The sequence below is a fragment of the Maniola jurtina genome, chromosome 3, assembly GCF_905333055.1.
Source record: "Maniola jurtina chromosome 3, ilManJurt1.1, whole genome shotgun sequence".
Lineage (NCBI taxonomy): Eukaryota > Metazoa > Arthropoda > Insecta > Lepidoptera > Nymphalidae > Maniola > Maniola jurtina.
The window spans coordinates 3111968-3135506 of NC_060031.1; the positions used below are offsets into that span (position 1 = coordinate 3111968).

A 23539-nucleotide genomic window follows, 5' to 3' on the forward strand; every position below is an offset into this window, starting at 1 on the left:
TTTTGGGATAATCTGTCCGAATCAGCCTATTTTATCTGCTTTAAGATATTAATGGTAGGAAAGTGTTGAAAGTGTTTTTCGCTTCAGACTTTAGGTATCAGTATTTCATCTCCAGTTCACACTCTTAAGGTCTGAGGGTGCTATTGCATGCTGGTGAAACCATTAATTTGTAAAATGTTGATAGTAGCGGGATCCAACATGTTGGCATATGTATAGATGCCTTAAGAGTGGATATTTCATTTCCGGTTCATGCTCGTGCTCGCTGCTATCTACGGAGGCATCGGTTGACAGTGATGCTATCTGCGCCGCATTCACACCATCGCAATGATCCGCGAGATTCTCTCTCGTGACTACATAAGGCCGAGTGCAAACGTCAAGTTCATTGATAAGGTTCGACCTCACAAAAGCTTACTCTGGAGCTCGATTACGGTAAAATGACAGTACAGTGTGACGATCGCAATCACCTCTGATTGGCCGGCTCCATCGGCTACAATGCATTGTTGCAAGAATACCATTAATTCAGTGAATCACAAAAATTGCAATTGTAGTATTTAATGATTGATGCAGGTTTTCTGGAATCGACTTACAGGTATGAACAGATATGGGATCAGTAGGTTAGTAGAGAGAACACTGATAATGCAATGCCAATGCCAAACGAAAATAATCGTATTTATGTGTAAACTAATAATAACCGATACTAATCGATGTGCTTTAGGCGTTATATGAATTTCTCACCCATAAGGACTTTTTATATGATCCTTTAAAACCTAACAAGATATGAACAGATTTCATGGAGCTGATGATAATTATATGTATACTAATCCTCTACTAAGTCCCTAAAAGAGACGGATGTATTAACAATAAGATGTCTGTGCTTAGCCTAAGTTTCTTTCCGTATTTATCTCTCTCGTACCAATCTATGGACTTATACCCCTCATTAATTTCTACCAATTAAGAGCATAAAAGCTGTTATTTTAACGTTTATTGGGTCTTAAAATAATTATTTCGTACTTTAGTCCGACAATTTTCAAGTCGCTAATTGTATACCGCTGTCTATCATTATTTTGCAACTGTATCTAAGTAACTAGAAATTGTTCGCGACTCGTTAGTGTGGCCAACGTTAGTTATATGCCTACCAAAACTTGTTTAAATGATAGATATTCCTATTTCATTGACCAACAATTAGGTACAGATCGATAGATTCGATTATCGAAGTACTTACAAAGTTTAAGATTTTTCAATATTATCCTGATAATCCTATCAGAAAGTTTCTCCAGGTTTCTTCCGTCTGTGACCCACTATTGAGGATGGGGTTGGCCAAGTGCGGATTGGCAGACTTCACACACCTTTGAGAACATGTTTTCCTTCACCGTTAAAGCAAGTGATATATATTGCTTCAAATGCACATAGCTTCAAAAATTTTGAAATCCTGGAATCAAAATACTGACCTGCCGAATAGCTGAAGGCTGACGTGTTAACAACTAAGCTATCATTGCCTTTATATATATCGAAATTAAAACGCTGCATTATCACTTGTCCATGTCTTTGCTTGCCATAGTTTCATCTGTATCTCAACTTGTGATCAGTCTACGGCCGTAGGTACGTCTGGCAATCACTGGGGTCATCTAGATCATGCAACAATGACGTCGTTAACGCTACCGTTAAATGCTTGACGTGTTACACTTCTCCATACAAAGCTGAGAGCCCTTTATCAGCGCTATTAAGGAGAAATTACGTCTATACTCGGTAGAACATACTATTTTTTATTTTTAACTCCCGACCCAAAAAGGGGGGTGTTGTTAATTTGACGTGTGTATCTGTCTATCTGTCTCTAGCATCATTGCTCCTAAACTAATGAACTTTTGTTTGAAAGGTAGCTTGATCGAGAGTGTTCTTAGCTATAATCCAAGAAAATCGGTTCAGCTGTTTGAAAGTTATCAGCTCTTTTCTAGTTACTGTAACCTTCACTTATCGGGGGAGTTATAAATTTTTAATTTACACTTGTATATTTTACACTTGCATGCACCGAACTTTGACAGCTACAGCACAGTTCACGAGAGTGAGGGAACTTACAAAAGGTCGCGTCGAGGCTTCGACGTCACCGGCAGGCGTCAAATGTTAGCATAGTGTGTGACAGGTTGAGATTGTTGACCGGGTGAGGATGCCCCGTACACCCGCACAGCCCCTGCGTTAACCCGCTGTGGGAGAGCGCGGGTAACGAGCGATTGTGTGAGGCATGAGTGTGTGTGTGTGTCCCCCGCCTCATACCCCGATTGCCATCTCAACCTGTCCCGTACTATATATTTAACGCAGCTAGCCCTATTTTTCTTTGATTTTACGTCACCATAGCCTAATATTTGTCATATCGCCGATTCAGGATCAATCCTAAAGTTCCCCATTCTATATACTCTGGCTACAGCTTGATCACTTCTGATTGGCTAGCACTCTTCTGCTATTGTCTAATATGCATAATTTTAGCAATCCCTACTAAAGTGTATTTTTTGGTTTGTCTTATTTATTTTTCTTTTCCTTTTCTGAGAGGAGAGGAATCTTAACAATGTTCTTTACTGAGTCAATGAAGTTTATGGCGTCATCTTACTGTGTTAAAGATGGTCTTTTAATGGCACCTCACAGTAATTCTAATCGAAAATCGAATTAGACTTGTACCGATAAATATAATCATACCATATCGGTACGATACGGTATCATTTATATTTAACGGTACGGTGTTACGGTATGATTATATTGAACGACATTAAACCAACGTGTCAAGTAGACATGTGTAAATTAAAAATTTATAACACCCCCGACAAGTGAAGGTTACAGTAACTAGAAAAGAGCTGATAACTTTCAAACGGTTGCACCGATTTTCTTGGGTTATAGCTAAGAAAACTCTCGATCAAGCCACCTTTCAAACAAAAAAAAACTAAATTAAAATCGGTTCATTAGTTTAGGCGCTACGGTGCCACAGACAGATACACAGATACACAGATACACACGTCAAACTTATAACACCCCTCTTTTTGGGTCGGGGGTTAAAAATAGTATTATAGACGAAGTATACTGTGGTATTAGAATGCTATCTATTGAGAACACGGTCATAAATAGGCTTCTGGTTTTATATGATACGATTTAGTAGCTTTTGTGATTGAAATAATGTGGTGCCAGGTATTCGCAGTCAGTCAACGGTATATTCGGATATGTTTTTAACAGCATTAGTGTCATGTTAGTCGGTTATAATTATTCTGTTACCTCGAGACATGTCTGGCACGCGAACTGTACGGTGCTTCGAGCGAAGATTGTTCTTTATTATTAATGGTACCTAGTTGTCTTGTCATTCATATACTAGATCATAAGAAAATAATTGTGTTTTTTTCAACTGAAATTCTCTCACTCGGAAGTTCAAAATTAAATTGTTTTTCAGTGAGTGTCCGTTTTATGAACGATTGATTCGTCATACTTTTCTATAACTACGAATATGAAGCTGATCATAAGCGTTACTCTCTACTTGGTACTTCTTTAGTCTATATACGAATCTACAAGAGACAGACTACTTTGACTTTGCTCATACTTAAGTCAGAATTAAAATGAGACGAATTAATGTGAGAAAATATATGTGCGATCTGTCTCGTTTTAACTCGTAGTAAAATCTGAGCAAAGTCAAATTACGGTCTTTAGACCTCAGTGTTATGCCCAGCATTGGACGTCTATCGGTTGACGATGATGATAATGCACCCCCGACACAAAAACCTCTATAAGAAAACTAGAAAAGAGCTGATAACTTTCAAACGGCTGAACCGATTTCCTTCAATTATAGCTAAGAACACTCTCGATCAATCCGCCTTTCAAACAAAAAAAACTAAATTAAAATCGGTTCATTAGTTTAGGAGCTACGATGCCACAGACAGATACGCAGATACACACGTCAAACTTATAACACCCCTCTTTTTGGGTCGGGGGTTAATAAAATAACCAGTTCATGTTTTGGAACACCCTGTCACAATACAATGCCGTTTATATTCCGCGGGTGGCTTATCGCGACGTGTCGTGTAGAATGACGTTTTGCATGTTTGCAGCGCTTATCAAACCATCAGTTTTATGGGGAAAAAACTCGCGTGTGACAACTAAATATTATTATGCGTTTCTGAGGTGCTATAATTTAGAAATAATTTATGAACTGGCGTGTGAAGCACGTGTGAACAGATAAAAGAGTTGAGAGATTTTAGTTTTAACTACAATTTGCGAATATTTTAATGAAGGACAAGCTGAGCCGACCTCACTTGGCTCGGGTGATTTCTGAAACCCTTTCTTGGTAGTTATAGAGAAAATCTAGGTATAGGCAAAATCTTAATTCCTAGACCTAGTTTTAGCTGCAGGTTGATCCTAGGTATGTGAGTCAGTCGGTTTATTATCCTTTTATCTTCATCGTTAAGCGTTTGACGATAAATAAAATCAGATCTAAGAGAAAGCAATTGGAAGGTTAGAGCGAGCTTGTCTTGAACTTAAAAGATACCTACTCTAGGTATTTAAAATCTGAATATTTCACAACTCAAACGTACAAATTTTGAAATATGTATTAAGATTTTGCTGAATCCAGAAAGCTGATATTGGGTCAGTGTCTGTGCTTTAATATTCAGCCATTAAAGCTCTCGCAAAAAGCCTAGTAGGCCACCTACGAAAGCCTCTAAACAATATATTGAGAGCACATTCCCATACTTAGAACTCAGCTCACAAAAAGATAAAGCCCTTTTTAATAACGCGTTATGAATAAATCTAATTTACGCTTGCAGTTTATGTAAATTACCCAGCCCTGTGAGGGCCTGGGCAAACTGAAAGCGCTACGAGCGATAACAGCACTGTAAGAAAGTTACACTGAAATCGACGATTTCGATATAACTAAGGAAATTCTATGAAGAACATCACACTGAAAGTGATAGCGTAACGTATACGCCCAAGTGCAGCTATGTCGTTCAGTCCTACTCACGCTCCGCAATTTGTAACTTTCAAGTTGCAACTTTTAAGTTGACTGCATCAAAATTGTTTGTCACATAACTCACTGTCACCTTACTCTGTCAACATCAGATAAGCGACATATGATCGGGAATATATAGGACGGTATATGAGCAGAGTGCCTAGTTTGATTGTTTTAAACAACATTTAAACAGTTTAACATAGGCGAACTTAATACCAGGTATTTCTTCCAGTTAAACTTTGGGAATGGGGATAGGGATAGAGATTATTCTATCCCCATTCCCAAAGGTTAACTTCTATTAAGAACCAGTGCGTAGATAGAATGTAATAAAAGAAACAAATCCGAATGTAAATCCGAATTTTCATAAATGTGCTCTAGATTTTTTTTTTCTGACCGACCATTATTTGGTAACTGCCCGCTGGCCTTAGTAACAGCGTTGGCCACAACGCGTTGTGTATGTCCAAGCCTTAAAATATACGTTTATCCTCCAGGGTGGTCCCGTAAATTCCCGTGGGCCGCGACCCTCGCGTGTGAGCGCCTTCGCTCTGATAATTACCTGTGACTTGAATACTGATTGCTACTGTTTAGGGGAATTGCAGACGTCACGTGAGTCTGCGCGGGAATTAAATGCTTAAAAGTTAGAAAGGCACCCTTTAGAGGGGGTAGTTTTTTAGTTTTATTTAGCTTCACTTTCGTGTTTCAAATTTTGCTGTGGATGTTTAAGTCAGTCTGGTTATATTAGTATTCGTGTCCCATACAGGCCTTTCCAAGTCAAAGTCAAAGTCAAAAACATTTATTCAAAGTAGGTACAATTGTACTCTTCTTGATGGTCGAAATTGTTGTACGATATAGTGGTGATAATTAATTACGTAACTTAAAACTAAAGCTACAAGGACGCGCAACCGTTAGGTACACTCCTCCGCCTTTCTCGCCCAGCTACTTCCCGACCTTTAGAATCGTCAGTCAGAGCAATGGAAGAACATTGTAGCAAAGATTGCATATAATACTAAGGGGAGCCACGATCTTCCAATTGAGGGAACGACGCAGAAAGATGAAGAAGTCCCATTATTTCATTGTCACGACAGTGCAATATTTACAACCTCTCGCATTGCCAAGGGTCACTGGTAGAGATCTTTAGAGATAAGTGCTTCCATGTCCACTTTTTCTTTCTTTTTCTCTTTATTTTTATAACTTTCTGGTACGAAAAAAATAATTATGTGGTCTCCAACCTCTCTGGGTTACAACTCATAAATGCTGCTGTAGAGATTATTTACTATCCTCCCAAACCGCGAGGACTAAGAATCTGCGATTGTGAATTGGTTGGGACCAATTGGGACCTGAGTCCTAATACTTAGGTATTCTCCTTGCCTATACCTTGCCTGTGAGCAGCTGTGAGTTGTGGTTATTTCTCAGGAAGAAGAAAGAGGAAAGGATAAACATTCCTCTTATATCGTGTCGAGATCTAGAACTCAATATATATCGTACAGAACCTAGCCTAATAACTCGCGGTGCTGTAATTGTACCATCGTGATACAGAATTAATAGAAAAGGCTCCAGTCATTATTCTCGTGAAGCGGAGCAGATAATAGTTCCTGCGTTATTGGAAAGGTATTGGGCTTGTAATTGAAAAGGTAGATAAACGGTATAATTCCTTCGTAACGAAGAAATATTGTACATAAAATATTTCCTTCTTCCTTCACTGTGAAATTTATTGTTTCGGTAGTTATCTGTTCTAAATATCTGCCATCATCATGATCAACTCATTGCTGGCTCACTACTGAGCACGGGTTTCTTCTCAGGATGAGATTAACCATTAACCAAGTGAGGATTGGCAGACTGTGGTATGGTATAAAAAGAAAATATGTGGTATATAATATGGTATATTAACTGTATTTATTGTAGAAAGAAAATAAATATCTATAGTACCTAGGTATGAAAAGAAAAACTGATGTCTCCGAATAGTGAAAAATGTATGTTTAGGTAATTGGTCCAAATACATTTCATATACCTAATACTGTACGAATTGTTCCCGCTGCAGCAAAAAGGAATCACTCATCAACTAGCATTTCAACAAGTGTAAATTAAAAAAATAACACCCCCGACAAGTGAAGGTTACATTAAGTAGAAAAGAGCTGATAACTTTCAAATGGCTGAACCGATTTTCTTGGATTATAGCTAAGAACACTCTCGATCAAGCCACCTTTCAAACAAAAAAAACTAAATTAAAATCGGTTCATTAGTTTAGGAACTACGATGCCACAGACAGATACACAGATACACACGTCAAACTTATAACACCCCTCTTTTTAGGTTGGGGGTTAAAAATCGGCACAAAAATTGTAATTCTACTCGCGAATTAGGTATATTCTGTGACGTGAACTTTGAGTCCTCTCCGTAAAAAACCTGCCAAGTAACATACTGCAGTTATTAGTCGATTAGAATGTCACCATGTAAGGGTCCAGGTAAAACCATCTATCAGTTTTTTTTCTGGTGTTTAAGAGTAAGATTAGGATATCAGATTACTTTGTACCTCCCTTATCTGGAGGGACGTTAATGACGACATTAGTTTTAATTTAATCCCTTAAACGGATTATTTATAATGATATTATGGCGCTCCTGGGAACATCTCGTCGATTTATCGAAAGGGCGGAGAGCTCAAGAAGATCCAATTTTTTTGCCGTAGGGTACGAGATAGATACCTTTACGTGTGTGTATATGCCACTTTTTGTATTTCATAGATAAAAGTGTTGTTTTATATTTTTTCCGTATTGATAAAATAAAAAATATCTTCTAATTCTTTTGAGATTTCTTACGCTTGACACCCGTGTTTGAATCTATGGTTCTAATTGAGATCAAAGCTGTAGGAGTATATTTGTCAACTAGACTAGCTGATACCCGCGACTTCGTTCGCGTGGATGTAGGTTTTTTAAAATTCCCGTGGGAACTCTTTGATTTTCCGGGATATAAAGCAGCCTATGTGCTAATCCAGGGTATAATCTATCTCCACTCTAAATTTCAGCCCAATCCGTCCAGTAGTTTTTGCGTGAAGGAGTAACAAACATACACACACACACACATACAAACTTTCTCCTTTATAATATTAGTGTGATAGAAGAGAATCATTTTCATGAACAGCTTGTGGACGTTCACTTTAGAACATTGGCCTTTCCTAAAGAGCATCACCACACAGTCTTAGCTTTCCTAATGAGACCACTCTCTGCCATTTTCTTTATATCGTACTAGAGGATGTCCGCGACTTCGTCTGCGTGGATTTAGATTTTTATAGATCCCGTGGGAACTGTTTGATTTTCCGGTATAAAAAGTTTCCTATTTCGATTACAGGAATGCAAGCTACTTCGGTACCTTTCATACAAATCGGTTAAGTGGATGGGTCTTAAGGAATCCCGCGGGAACTGTTTGATTTTCCGGGATAAAAAGTAGCCTATCTCCGTCCCGGAATATAAGCTAACCCTGTACCTTTCGTCAGAATCGGTTAAACTGTTGGGCCGTGTAAAGGTAGCAGACAGATAGACAGATAGACAGATAGACAGACACACTTTCGCATTTATAATATTAGTAGGGATTTCTATTGCCAAATTTTCTACAGCAAAATGAAATTTTTTTACAAAGTGCTTTCGAATTATCACCAAACTACATATTAGAGTTTCACTAAAATAGAATTGAAATTACGAGTAAACTTCAAATATTCAACTAATTGAAAATGCTTCGTAACTTTTCCAATATGATTCAATAGTTTTTGAAATATGTCGGACTTTCAATATGTAATGAACATACTTGTATGTCAGACAATCAACAAGTACTTATCTAATAAACGTACTCGTGATCGTAAGCAGTGATAGCCTAGTGGTTAAGATGTCGGCCTCCTATTCGGTAGGTCGAGGGTTCGATTCCAGACCTGCACCTCCAACTTTTCAGAGCTATGTGCGTTATTTGCAATTAAATATCACTTGCTATTAACAGTGAATCAAAACACTGTGAGGAAACCTTCCTAAAAGTTCTCCTTAAGGTATGTGAAGCTTGCCAATCCGCACTGGGCCTGTGTGGTGGACTATGGCGGAAATTCTTCTCATTTCGAGAGAAAAAATGTGCTTAGTAGTGAGCTGGCGATGGGTTGATCATGATGATGATCACGACACTTGTGGCTCGTGGTTGTATCCAGTTTAATCTTCCAAGTTCCAATACGTGACTGTGCGATGCAACGGATGAAATACCGGTAGTAAAATTGATATAAAAACCAATCTCGTTTGAAAAAGGAAATGAGAAAATATCCCCCGCAATTACCCCACGTATAGAGATGTAAGTACAATTTGTAGGAAAATTGCTTCTGCGGGCTATCATCGCAAAGGAGCGTCGGGCAAGGCACGCGACCCCAGGCAGAAACGGTTAATTGAAAAGGAACTTTATTTGACTGTAATAGGGTACACAATTTATAATCAAATCTTTAGGTACCTTATTCATAAAAAGTGTAGCGTTGTTTTGGAGGGAAGTAAGAAAGTGTTATTATCTTATGCAACTTGTATCAACCCTAACTGCGTAAGTTATTTTTTTAAGAAACCTTTTTTAAATATAGGTACTTAAAATTCTCGTACGAATTTATTTGGCATAAAAAATCATTTAATAAAAAGTAAATATTATTATGTACGGGATTAGTACCACAATTACATAAACTCTCTGTGTTGCAGATTATTTTAAAAGCTTTTTATGTATCTACTAAACGTCATTATCAATGCAAAAGTTTGTCTGTCTGTCCATCTCTTTGTTACCTACCTTTTCAATGTCCGCTAAGCCGCTGACGAAATATTTTGACACAGAGATTCCTTGCATCGTAGGGCCAGACCGACGCGACGGACATAGGCTACATTTTTCCCCAGTAAGTCTAAATCCACGCGGACGAAGTCGCGTGCATTAGATAATGCGTCATGATTCTCGTAAATGAATGATAAACGACAACCCATGGCTAATTCCGTAACCATCATTGACGGGCAACGCACTCAAATTTTTCCTTGCAAAGAGCGCTTTGTGTAAATCGTTCACCCTTATCGACAAATAAATTGTTAGTTACATGCATTTACTCGGTAAACACGGCGGAGTGTAAAAGATACGATAAATAAAGGCTTTGTTTGAAGTGTTTATTGAACTGAACCTGATCTTACAAGGTCTTTAACCCTAGTATGAGATTGCCCATTTCGAAAACTTGAGACTGTTTTCGTGAGTTACGAGATCGTATAAAAGGATATGATCAGTTTCTGCCCTCCAATTCAGGATAAAATAAAACAAACAAGCAAAAATAAAACAATCTTTGCTGCTCATTCATTTTTGACGCCTATAATCCACTGGTCATGTCCTTTAGTGAAAAATTGAACTTAAAACTCTTTGTCTTGCAGTCACCGAAACATGCTGTCCTATTAATTTCTTATTCACAAAAGAATCGCCTGGAGCGCTGGCTTTAGGGTGTAAGTATTTAAACTTTAAATACACGGTGGCATTAAAGTCATAGTGGCATAAAAGTAATGATTATGCTAGTTGAAATAACTCAATTCAAACTTTTCACTATAACCACCCTGCCAATACATGGTAATTTACCTAAGTACTATATGTAGAGGTACTTAGGTAAGTTATCAAGTATTGGTATTGTACCATGTATTTGTATCAGGGTATGCCCTGAATTCAAAACCTGTGCACGCCACTGCCTATACTGGATTTCGGCATCGAATCTCGTTTTTTAACACTATAAAAACTTGTTCTAGGGGTACCTAAGTACCTCTAAGTAAGTGTTTGCCGTTACGTTCGTCTACTCTATGGGATTTGCAATTGCATTGATTTGGTACGAACGACCTTGCGGCACGCTACCGTTAGGCCTTGTTCCTTAGCTATTATTAGGAACTGGTTTTACTAAACTGTACTACGAAGGTAGTAGGTACCATCTGTATTTCTTTTAGTTTGGCTCAATGATTATGCCGCTGAACTGATGGCCGCTGGGGCAGACGTGTTCTGGATCGGAGACCCCAGCGGGTTGGTGGTCGCCCCACACTGTACCTGTACTGACGACCTTAAGAAGATACTTAGCGGGAAGTGAGTCGATGAGCAAGGATGAGGATCGTGTGTGGTGGCGCGCTCTTGGGAAGGCCTTTGTCCAGCAGTGGATGCAAACAGGCTGATTGATTGATTGACAACGATAATGGTTAGGTATAAGCATTATCATCATCATTATCAACCGATAGACATCCACGGCTGGACACATACTCGTAGGTCTGTTCGTACGCCACGTCTCCTAAATTCAAGGGGCTCTGGTTCGATCTCGTTTGTCTACCTGGGACCCCAACGTCTATCATTTTTTAACCCCCGACCCAAAAAGAGGGGTGTTATAAGTTTGACGTGTGTCTGTCTGTGGCATCGTAGCTCCTAAACGAATGAACCGATTTTAATGTTTTTTTTTGTTTTGTTTGAAAGGTGGCTTGATCGAGAGTGTTCTTAGCTGAAATCCAAAAAAATCGGTTCAGCCGTTTGAAAGTTATAAGCTCTTTTCTAGTTTTCTTATTAGACCGGTTATTACTATCCGAGTTCCGACCAATACAAATTAGTGTCCAGCTAAATTCTAATAAAAATGTTTCGGGGGTTTTATAAAATTTTAATTTAATTTTACCTTGTTTCAATTAAGTTCCCCACTCCTTGCCACTTCGGCTTTTCAACTCGCTGAGTTAATGTTACTCTGGCTCTCTTACAGATCTTCTCATTCCTAATTTGATCAAATAGAGACCTCCAAGCGTAATACAGTAAAAGAAAAGTCAATTAAAAATATCTGGTGGATAAAGAACCTTGACATCAGTCAAACCGTTGAATAGATAAGCCGGCTATGTCCCGGATACGTTTAATTAACACGTTAATAAGTCCTTTGATAGCCGGTTCGATTGACCGGCCGCAGCCCAAACAAACCAGCTAAATTAAGTCAAGCGTTTACTTAACGTAACCGAAAATAAAACTATTTGATTTGTTTGTTTATTAGTTTTTATTTATCTAGTCGCTAACTTCCTATTTTCAGACTACCTAGTACTGAATTTAGATACCTATTTGTACCTACGCGATCTCCACACTAGCAACAGAGTAGGCACAAATATGTAACAAAATAATAAAAGAAAGAAACATATTCAGTAATAGTCTTTATCATACGTAGTTTTACCTACCTACTACAAAGAAATAACTTCGGTTACATGTTTCTTGGAAATGCAAAACGTTTTTAAAAGGCACTGCAGATTTCATTGAAAGAACATGCAATATTTACCTACCTATTATTATTTAAAATGACTGTCTTGGCTTTTATATAAACTCTTCCATGAAATTGAAAATATTACAACATAAAATTAATTACTTATAAGTTAGCATTCTTAATAATTATTCTTATCGTTTGAATGTTCGAGGTAATTTGACTTTTTATTTTAATAATTCTTGTAGTTAGATGATTTTACGTCGGATTTTTATTTTTCAGTTGTATTTTCACGTAGGTATCATTGATCGAAATGTTTAAATCAGCTAATAATATCCGTTCCGCCTTAACTTGAATACATCAATAAGGAATCATAATAAAAACCAGGCAGTAGACGTACGACAAATTAAATAATAGGTATATAAGGTTCTTTTCTTTATTTTTAAAAATACTAAGCTGAGCAGACGCAGCGACGCCGGACAAGTGAACGACGCGAAGTAAGCTAGTTTTGCTACCGAGTTCCGCACCGTGTACATAGATGGCGCTGTTAAGAATAATAGAGTCAAAATAAATAATAATTTATTAATAATAATGATACTGTACAAAATAATAATTTTACTTGATGGGTAATAAATAATAAATAAAGTTTATGAAGTAAAGTAAATTCTTTCATTATTCACTCGCTCTATTATCTTCTTTTATTAACCCCCGACCCAAAAAGAGGGGTGTTATAAGTTTGACGTGTGTATCTGTGTATCTGTCTGTGGCATCGTAGCGCCTAAACGAATGAACCGATTTTAATTTACTTTTTTTTGTTTGAAAGGTGGCTTGATCGAGAGTGTTCTTAGCTATAATCCAAAAAAATTGGTTCAGCCGTTTAAAAGTTATCAGCTATTTTCTAGTTTTCTTGTAGAAAAGAAGGTTATATAACCCTTAGGTTCATAATATTCAAGTGTCAATTGACAAATGTCAAGCTGTCAAGATGGACGTTGCCTACATAATTATTTATTTGAAAATGATTTGTCGGGGGTGTTGAAAATTTTTAATTTACACTTGTTTGATGACAAACGATGTCAATATTGCTATTTAGCTCTTCAATATGAAGAGATGATTCAGTATATTATTTGGAAACGAACTAATGGGAACCTGGAAGGGATATATTATAGCATTTTTTACTAGGTATACCCATATCCCTGATCAGTCTCTACAGACCCAGACCAGACATCGAACCAAAACGCAATCGCTTATCGGCACCACAGATCGTCACGATCTTATTGCTAGGGTTGTTTCATGTAAAGTAGACATCTGATCGAACCAATTATTTTTAATAGATACGTCTACCTACCCAAAATCCTTAATTAATTTTTAACTCTACGTGTCTCAATAAATAATAAAATATTTTTCTCTTTTTTTGAGACCTGCTGCCGTAATTATAGACAATCTAAAATTGATAGGAGGGTTAGCGTGATGCATCGTTGTTTCGCTTCACGTCGTCAATGCGAGCGACCCTTCGTCTATTAGGTTTCCTCACTTTTATAACACCTTTCAAATTAGGTGTAGTCCGCGCCAAACAAGTAGGCGTCAATAGCACTTTTTAGGTGTCAATGGGGGGTTACGTACGGTGGTATGATCTGTATGTTAGCTCTTCTCAGACTTGGGCGCGTTCGGAACCCTCGTAGCTTTAGTTTTAAGTTAATTATCACCACTATATCGTTGTTTGACAATCAGAAAGTGCACAATAGTATGTAGTGCTTCGTATGTGTATTTCTGTATTAATTTTGTGGTGTACAATAAAAGTTTATTCATTAATTGATTCCATAGTAGGTATCCAATTTGAATAAATGATTTTGACTTTTGTCCACAAAGCGGGGCGTTTACTGCGGGCTTTATTCAACTTCCTGGGACCTCAAAATCGGTCCTGGAAGTTACAAATTACCTGCTATTGCTAATTTGTGACTATGTTGTCTATATACGGAACCAAACAAAAGAAGAATGACTTGCGCTTTGCTCTCCTTTTTTTCAATTCTCGATGGTATGTCAAGTGCCCTGGCGTAGTGATTGATGTAGGGGAAACGGGATTTGATGTAGCTAATGTTTTTTTTATTGTACAAGCAATTGTAATTCTAATGAGCCACATGGTTGCCACTTACGCGGTATTGTACATAATATTTTTAGTAGCTGTATAGATGTGAGACAAAGTCATGTAGATTTTGATTCAAAGTATGGGGTTCACTAGACAATAGTGATATAGAAAACTGAGCATATACTTAGTTTATAAAAATGTAACGACGGACTCGGAACTCCCGGGAGTTAGCCATATACCTGAGAGATATGGCCAACTCCCGGTTTATGCATTTCGCTGCGACATGAAGATATCTAAAAAGGATTTTTGAAAATTTAGCCCCGGGTAAAATAGGACTTTGAAATTGACGCTTGATTGAAGTTCACGCGGACGAAGTGTCGGGCATTATAGCTAATTTCATTAATAAATGTTTCCATTGTCATCAGATTGGCGCGCACCGATGACGGACGAGTCGGAGTCGGGGCGGCGGAGTCGCGCGCCGCCGGCGCCGCCGCCCCGCGCGAGCGTGCGCCCCGAGCCGCGCCCGCGCACCCTGCCGCCGCGCCTCATCCGCCCGTCGGAGCACCTCGCCATCGTGGAGCAGGCGCGGGAGCGGCGCCCGCCGCCGCTCGTGCCTTCCGTCACCGTCATACAGGTACCTTCTTTCTTTCTTTATTTATTACACTCTTTATTTGTACCACCACAAGAAGAATTACAGCAAAAAAACAAAAGAAAGCACTGACAGAAGGAGGATACAAAAGGCCTTATCGCTAATTAGCGATCTCTACCAGGCAACCTTAAGAATAGGAGAATAAGAGGAAAAACAGACTGCAGGATTCTTTCTTTCTTCTCTCTGGGCTGGTTGTTGTGGTCTGGTCTCTTGTGCGTGCCTTGCCCCTCCCCGCCGCATTCTTCACTCCAGCTATCCAAGCTCGCTGCAGAAGTCGAGTAGACCGCTCAGGTTGCCGAGGGCTTCATCGAGTGAGGTGGGGGATCTCAAATGGCACTCGCTTTGTACTGCCACGAAGCACTGTAGCGCACGTGCATCGGTGTTTCATCTACCTCTACGCGGCTACAGGTACCTCTAGCTTGGCCAGGGAGTGGAGCTAATATAGGGCACTTTTTCTTGCACAATTAAAGCCTTCGAAAGGTCGGCTGTTCAAACCCCACCCATTGTACTATTGTTGTACCTACTCCTAGCACAAGCTTTACGCTTTGTTAGAGGAGAAAGAGAGTTGGTATATTTAGTCATGCTAATATTCTTTAAAAAAATATTGTATAGAAGTGAAAAGGACGCATGATGATATAAATGATTGTGATAATATGAGGACATAAGCTCGTCATTTGTCAGGCGTGACCATTCTCTATGTAAGGGTGTCGACGTAGGAACAACGCATCATTCGCATAGATTTAATTAGACGTAGTATGGAAATAGGTTCAATGAAATACATAAATACAAAATAGAAGAGCGGTTTCAATGAAAGGGTTTATAGATAGGCGCATATTTTTGTGGAACTATGAAAAGACTTAATTAAAAACAGTACAATTGTTTCGAATCGATTCGATACGGAAATCGATTAAAGCCTTCACACAGCTCAAAAAATTATAATGTTTTACACAGGGACATCAGGGCCCTCGTCCACCGCCCGTCGTGCCTTCCGTAGCGGTGGCTCAACCGCAAAGTCGCCCGCCACCGCTAGTACCTGCCGTCACTGTGTTCAATGGGCCGCAAAGGCCGCAGAGGCCGCAAGGGCCGCAAAGGTCGCTTGTGCCGCGGCCTCCGCCCCCGCCTCCTGGGCCGCGGCCCTATGTCCCGCCGTCGACTCGCATGCCAGCTCCTGTGCCGAATCCTGTTATGAGGCTGCCACAACCGAGGAGAGATGTTCAGGTATGTTTGACTTTGCCCTTTTTACACGACTGCGCAACGCGAAGTGTTATGTGTTCATCAGTCTATATAAGTCCTTTGCAGTTTAGAGACTATTAAACGCGTGGACCGATTTTGATGATTCTTGTACCTAATGATTTTGTTTTACTTGTACAAGAACTAATGATCCAATCTTCATATTTTGACGTCTATTTATATAATGACTTCGATGAAGGTCGATAATAATAATTTTATTATTAAACTATAACGCAAAGTATTCCAAAAAGGATTATAATAAAGTAGCTTGTAAAAATCAATCAATCTCCTTTCCTACGCTCTCGATGTGAGACAGGTAGCGCGAAGCAAAAAATACATGCTTGTTATCCTAAGGATCTGTGAAGGATTAGTGGAACCAGCACGACAGCTTTGAGAGGCTCAATATCTAGCGGGGTAGCTTTTTACTACAGACCGCATTGTTTAGCTTGATTTAAGCTGATCGCATACCACGATACGAGCCGCAAGAGCCGCAAAACCACACGCCAACTGCAAATACACAACACCATTTTTTTGTAGTCGAGTGTGTGGAAAGTCCACCGTTCGTCACTAAGTGAAATTTACTTATGACCATCTTTGATTTATGAAAAGTAATAATAAATAGAACCTTAACAGCTCAAGAGTTGGAGTTTAAAAGATCGACGGTTTTAATCCCACACGTTGCTATTGTCGTACCTAATCGATAGACCAACTTTACGTTTAGTTAAAGCGGAAAAGGGAATATTAATCACGTTCAAGATGACTGAAATAAAATTAAAATGATTTCTGCTGATATATCTGATGCAGCAGACTCCAGTTACTAAAGTAAACTTTATTTCAGTAGATACTGAAAAACACGTAGCGTGCGCCTCTTGCGGCTGCGGCTTTATATTTTTGCGCACTGTCAAGTACCTACTAGGTATGTGATCAGTTTTAAAACCGCCCGCGTAATATAGAAGCCGGACCGATTCGTAACGGTCCTCGGAATGATACAACAAACCTGAGTAATTCCCCAAATAATGAAGATTTAAAGCAACATCTGATATTCCCCGTAGACAGATTCGAAAGTTGTATTAAATTTATTCGAAGATAAACGTTGTAAATTTACTTTTGCTAAAATTATATTCGCAAAAAACACATTTGAAAGTGATGTCTTAATTGCTTCGATTTATGGGTTTCCCAAATTAAGTCGCTATTGTATTGTTGATTGTTGCATTAATCGTGGTTTTGTATAATTCTTTCGACAGACAAATTACTAGTCTAATAGAACGGTTAGAATTTAGACGTTTCGTAATATAATAGCACAATTTATTTGTGGTTTAATGTAGCTTCTGAACATAGTAATAGTGCATTGACTACAGCCAGAGCGTTTAGCCTTTCTAGCAGCCAAAGCAACCAAAGAAGCTAATAGCAACTATGCTTCCATACGGACGCATCGACGGCCGATGGGGTAGACGTCTTCTGGAGTGGAGACCGCGTACCGGTAAGCGCAGTGTGGGATGACCTCCAGCCCGCTGGACTGATGACCTGAAGAAGGTGGCGGGGAGCGGGTGGATAAGGAAAGCGGAGGACCATGTTCGGTGGCGCACTCTTGGGAAGGCCTATGTCCAGCAGTGGACGCATACAGCCTGATGGGATGGAGTGGAATGGAGATATAACAGTATAGCATACTTATCTCTGTCCGAAGTATGGGAGTAGAGTCAGTAATTATTTCTATAGGTACAGTGGATATTTTTCGAGTAAGTACTTAAAAGTCTCTACACCATGGATTCTATTTGCGCCTATTTTATTAATAGGTAGCTTCTCTTTGAGTTCCTAGTCTGTGCACGTCTTGGACAAGGCTTCCTAGAAGTGTTATGCAAACACTTAAGATGTCATATAGGCTCGATGTAGTCAAACATGTTTGTCTTATGCCATCCACAGCACAGCGTGGGTGACACTTTCTTCGCCAAAGCCCATATGCTAATGATTATCGAACGATGATATAGCATTATTCATGCATTAATACGAAAGCGATAGCGATCTGACTCAATCGTAAACAATGGAATTCTGAATAGGTACTTATATTGTGGCGCCGCGGAAAAGACTTGTTAGAATCTTGAATCTTGGACGAGAACTGCTACGCTTCATCGGTTCCGTTGTTATTATTGGCGTATGTGTCTAGTGATATTTTTAGATTAGACGTCTTTTAAAAAGCTTTTTTTAAACATTATATTCATTCATACTTAACTTTGCAATACAAATGAAACTAACAACCTATATTTATTCCACAATTTGAAACTGCAAACTATTGTAAATCTATTTACAATGATATGTTACCAATTACCATCGAGCTGGTATGATTCAGGTGGGACTCTTCAAGTCCTCAACAACTGAAACCCCACAGTGTTCCACGCGCCGTCTGGTGGCTGGGCTACAGGACCAAAACCGTTCGCGCCCAGCCAGTGGTGATTACTAAGGACCTTCCTCTGGGACCAATGAAGTCCCTACACACCGTTTGAGGCGCACCAGGAACACAAAGGTGCGCCTACCGATTCGAGGTCTGTTTTTCTATCGGATGACATACAGTCTCCCCGTGTCTATCGCCCGGAAGCCCTAATTCTCAAGGGGGTAGGCAGCTATCCTAGGCGACCCACCTGTGTACGAAGATGACATGAGAGAACCTACATCATCTTCTTTCACGCGCTCCGCCAACTTCTTCTACTATATCATCCCCTTGCAGAAGGGTCGAAGTGAGCCCTTTCCTTTGCTGATATGCTGTGATTATAGTGTCCTTTTCAACTTTTTAATGCGCAGTGCTTTGACTAAACACTCATAGTCATAGTCATAGTTATTTATTCATATTAATTTATGCTAGATATCATGCCTACTACCTTGGTAAACTACCTAATACTTAGTACCTTAGTAATATTTCTGTGAGGTCGTGATATCCCAACTAGGGATTCCACTAAAATCTATGGTCACATTTAAAACAATACAGACCATCAATCGGCCCGGTACAAAGCTGTGCGCGGCGGGATCCAACCTGTCAGACCGTGATAGCCATCGCGCTACCACCGCAACACGACATTCGACCGACTTATCGGAGTGATCGCGTACAGCGAAATCCCCTCCGATTTGCCTTTAATCGTTAAGATATCTGATACGACTTATCTATAGATTGAAAAAGATAAACTGACTGACATATAAACGTATCTACAACTTAAACTAAGCTACTGGGTCTGGACACTTGAGATTCAGAAAGCAGATTGTGTCTAGGACCCACTGTTAGATTTTTCAAACCCACTTCAAACCGACTCTTTCTTCTAAGATTTTCAAAGTCATATAATTACATCAAAAAGTCTCCATCCGTACCTACCTACTAAACATTATATGCAAATACGAAAGTATCTGTTTGTCTCTGTGCTAATTTTTCAGGGTCTATCCGTTTAACTAATTTTAACGAAATTTGGTACAAAGATAGCTTGCATCTCGTGGAAGAACCAAGGCTACTTTTATCGCTTAAATCAAAAAGTTCCCAGGATCAATCCATCTGAAAAAAGTCGTGGCTTTTTTCAGCTGGATTGATCAATTGAACACGACTGATGCTCTATTTCATACAGAATTAGCTTACATTCCAGGGCATAGGCTACTTTTTATTCCAGAAAAACAAAGAGTTCCTGCAGGATTTGTAAAAAACCTATAAGGATCCGCGTCGCGCACGATGTCGCAGACATCATCCAGTGGGATATAAATCAAAAACCCCATAAAAGTCTACATTATCATTAGGTATAACTATTAAAAAGAAAACATTAAAACATCACTAAACAAGGAAGAAATAAGTTCATGGAAGCCATTTAAAATTGAGCACGCGTTAAAAGCGAGCTTATCTGATGGTTTGCTACAAGGAATCGAGCGTGTAAAGTATGACTTATAAGGCCAAGGCCCGCTCCGCCCAGTCTGGCTCGTCGTTACTGCTTTCGGGGGACGCCCGAACTGGGTCAGCCGGAGCCTAAAAAGGTTTATGATGAAAGGTATCTATTTTGTACTAAAGTTTATTAGGTAAGTACTAGATTGTCTTTTATCTTTGCACAAGTGAGTCTAATGAATGCTTTATGATATTGTAGGTAGGTTATTATAGGGCTCCTATTTAGTTAAAATCCGCAATTTTTTTAATTCCTACGTTATAGTTAATGTGGTGGAAGACGGTGACACTGAGCCGGATCCTAAAATGATATAGGGCCTTGGTAGAAACTTGGTAATCTTTTTCCAGTGTATGCCTGTCACCTGTTTAATCGGAGGACCCGTTAAATTATATCAGCTGAAACCTAAATGGTTTATGATGAAGACTGATTTTCCAGTTATTAAGTTTATCACTAAGTTTTCCTTAAATTAGCTTATACTAGCTGACGCCCGCGACTTCGTCCGCGTGGATTTAGGTTTTTGAAATCCCGTGGGAACTCTTTGATTTTCCGGGATAAAAAGTAGCCTATGTGCTAATCCAGCATATTATCTATCTCCATTCTGAATTTCAGCCAAATCCGTTCAGTGGTTTTTGCGTGAAGGAGTAACAAACATACACACACACACACACACACACACACGCACACACACACATACAAACTTTCGCCTTTATAATATTTTAGCTTATATAAAGCAGCTAGATTTGTTTGTTTGTATGTGATTGATAAAAATCTGAAACCACACTTAGAAGTAAAATGGGCTGTAAATTACATATTTTGTAGCGCAGATGAAGTCGCGCGCAAAAGTTTGTCTGATACTAAGTCGGGGAAAAGTCGAAATAGGTACCTACCTACGCTCTCATCTCAGTTTTAGTCAGCATCATCAATTACGGTATGATGAGATCACGAGATATAAAAATGCCAGTAGGTACTTAATAAAATTATGCACGTACTACAACGATTAGGTCATTATGGCTCACTGGCATTTACAATGCACACCGAAATGCCAGAACACATTAAATATCATTATTCCAACGAAAAACTGTGGCGAGCGTAAAATTCAACTGACAGTTTCAAATAAGGCATGAAATAATCGTCTAAATTTGTAATGGACGGTGCAACAGTGAAAATGTGGACAAGATTACTGCCGGCCGCTAACTAGAACGGCGCTAAGTGCAAAAAATCAGTTTCTAGAAAAGATAAAAGTGGAAAAGGAAATTACATTCAGCTAAGAGAATACTGATGTTTACCGGATAAAAATAAAGGATAAAAAAGAAGAAATTATACCGTGATAGAATAATACATAACAAATACATGTAGAGGTATCCAAACATGTTGTATTTTCTTGTAAAATATGAAATAAAATATAACTTCTCTTGGGAATCGTCCAAAACTATCACAAAAAATACTAACCAAAATATGATTTTAAGAGCCTATCTTACGACTGAAATTATAATAATCAATCTATATAAAATCGACCATAATTTAGGTTAAGTGCGTTTTAGTTAACGGACGACAGAATAAACGTCGCTGTGCTAATTCTGGTCCAATCTTCCGCCTCATTAGAGATTTAGCGATCGCTAAACGGTTCGTTAGCTACTATTAATAATAATCAATTTAGTTTGCCGTGTGTCTCGTGTTAGTTATGCCAAGACCTGTCCGAGTTCCAAGAGTGCATTAGAAATAGCGTAGGATATGTTTCAAATGTTTAAAACTTAAATATTTAAGTTATCGAATTTTTGCTTTAGCTTTGCCTTTCTGGAGTTTATAATAATATATTGGATATTGCGTACGTTATTTTTTTTTAGATTTATCTGTCTTTCAAAAGCGCTCAGTTTTAATTTAAAACCTCACTGCTGTTGCGTTAAATCAAGCAAACGTTTGGCGCCTGGTAACGACGTTGTCGTTCAGAATCAACGGATTGCATAGATTTTTTGCTACTCAACCGCGACAGCAGCAAGTTTGGTCTAGTTACAGTTAGGATCAGTGTACGTAACGAAACGTAGATCGAATTACAAAATGTACCGTTTATGCTATTACATCTAGTGACTAAACTGTAATGTAATAAAAAATAAACCGATTCGGGAACTAATCGGAATAGTGTTTCTATGCAAGTTCTTTTTTTGATGTAATTAACCCCCGACCAAAAAAGAGGGGTGTTATAAGTTTGACGTGTGTATCTGTGTATCTGTGTATCTGTGTATCTGTGTATCTGTCTGTGGCATCGTAGCGCCTAAACGAATGAACCGATTTTAATTTAGTTTTTTTTGTTTGAAAGGTGGCTTGATCGAGAGTGTTCTTAGCTATAATCTAAAAAAATTGGTCCAGCCGTTTAAGAGTTATCAGCTCTTTTTTAGTTTTCTTGTAGAAATGAAGGTTAGATAACCGTTAGGTTCATAATATTATGTCAATAGACAAATGTCAAGCTGTCAAGATGGACGTTGCCTAAATACATATAATTATTTATTTGAAAATGATGTTTTGGAAAACTCAAATACTTTGGATCGTCGGGGGTGTTATAAATTTTTAATTTACACTTGTAAATTGATAAGTAGGTAGACTCTACTTAAATGGCTGCGATGCCACTCTTGAATCCTTAAGCTGGACAGGGCAAGTATATCTTAGTGAGGACGGATGCTGCAGCTGGGAGCTGCTGGCATGGCAACCGCGTAGGTAGGTACTTACCTACTGGTCGCCGAAGTACCGACCTGCACCTGCACAATGGAGCGACGATATCAAAAAAGCAGGATATATAGCTTACTCTGAAGAAACCATAATCTTGCAGTGGACTTCCTACACGCATTCCTCAGAGTTTATCTGCGATTTGTTTATCTTTTAAGCAAACTAACGAAAAACCAAAAACTAAAGCATAGATACATAGAGGGATTTGCTTGTCCCCGTTTATCTGATACTTCGTCCCAACCTTTACAGAAGGTAGTTAATTTGCATCGATGTTCACGCATACAAAATATATTTGCATAGGCCCTAAATGTGTTTGTAATTTAGTACGCGCGCGCGTGTAATGCATATTAATATTTAATTCAGCTGTCAATTGAACAAGCAATATTGGAGTTTCGCAAAGCTAGGCGCTCACTGGATCATTAACAAAGAACATCGCCCCGTGGGCGGCCATGCTTGCTGGCAAACAATTACGCACCCTATTATGGAATCGGGAAATAATAGATAGATTGAAGTAAGTATCTTTAAGTTCATGTTAGGATCAATATTTTTATTTCTATTAGGAATTAGGACTTGGTTTTTCTTGCCACAGGACAACTTTTGCGCAAAAATAAGATTCATTAAGATATATTATGTACATTAGTAGGTAGCTATAATGCAGTTATTCGGTAGAATTATTACGTTGAGAATTAAAAATATCAGAAAAACGTTAAAAACACACTGAATGATACGTACGAGTATAAGTTTTCTCCAATTTTTAGATTTT

General features: G+C 38.7%; 1 protein-coding gene across 10 annotated transcripts in view; it reads left to right on the forward strand.

Annotated features, from left to right (window-relative positions):
• LOC123879995 (rho GTPase-activating protein 23) overlaps positions 1-23539 on the forward strand; it is a 473286-nt gene that overhangs the window by 104741 nt on the left and 345006 nt on the right. For all 10 annotated transcript variants that reach the window (XM_045927897.1, XM_045927847.1, XM_045927853.1 and 7 more), the window contains 2 exons: positions 14703-14911; positions 15878-16144. In XM_045927897.1, coding sequence (XP_045783853.1) covers positions 14717-14911; positions 15878-16144 — 462 coding nt within the window. In that variant the 5' untranslated portion in view covers positions 14703-14716. The remainder of the gene's footprint in view (positions 1-14702; positions 14912-15877; positions 16145-23539) is intronic.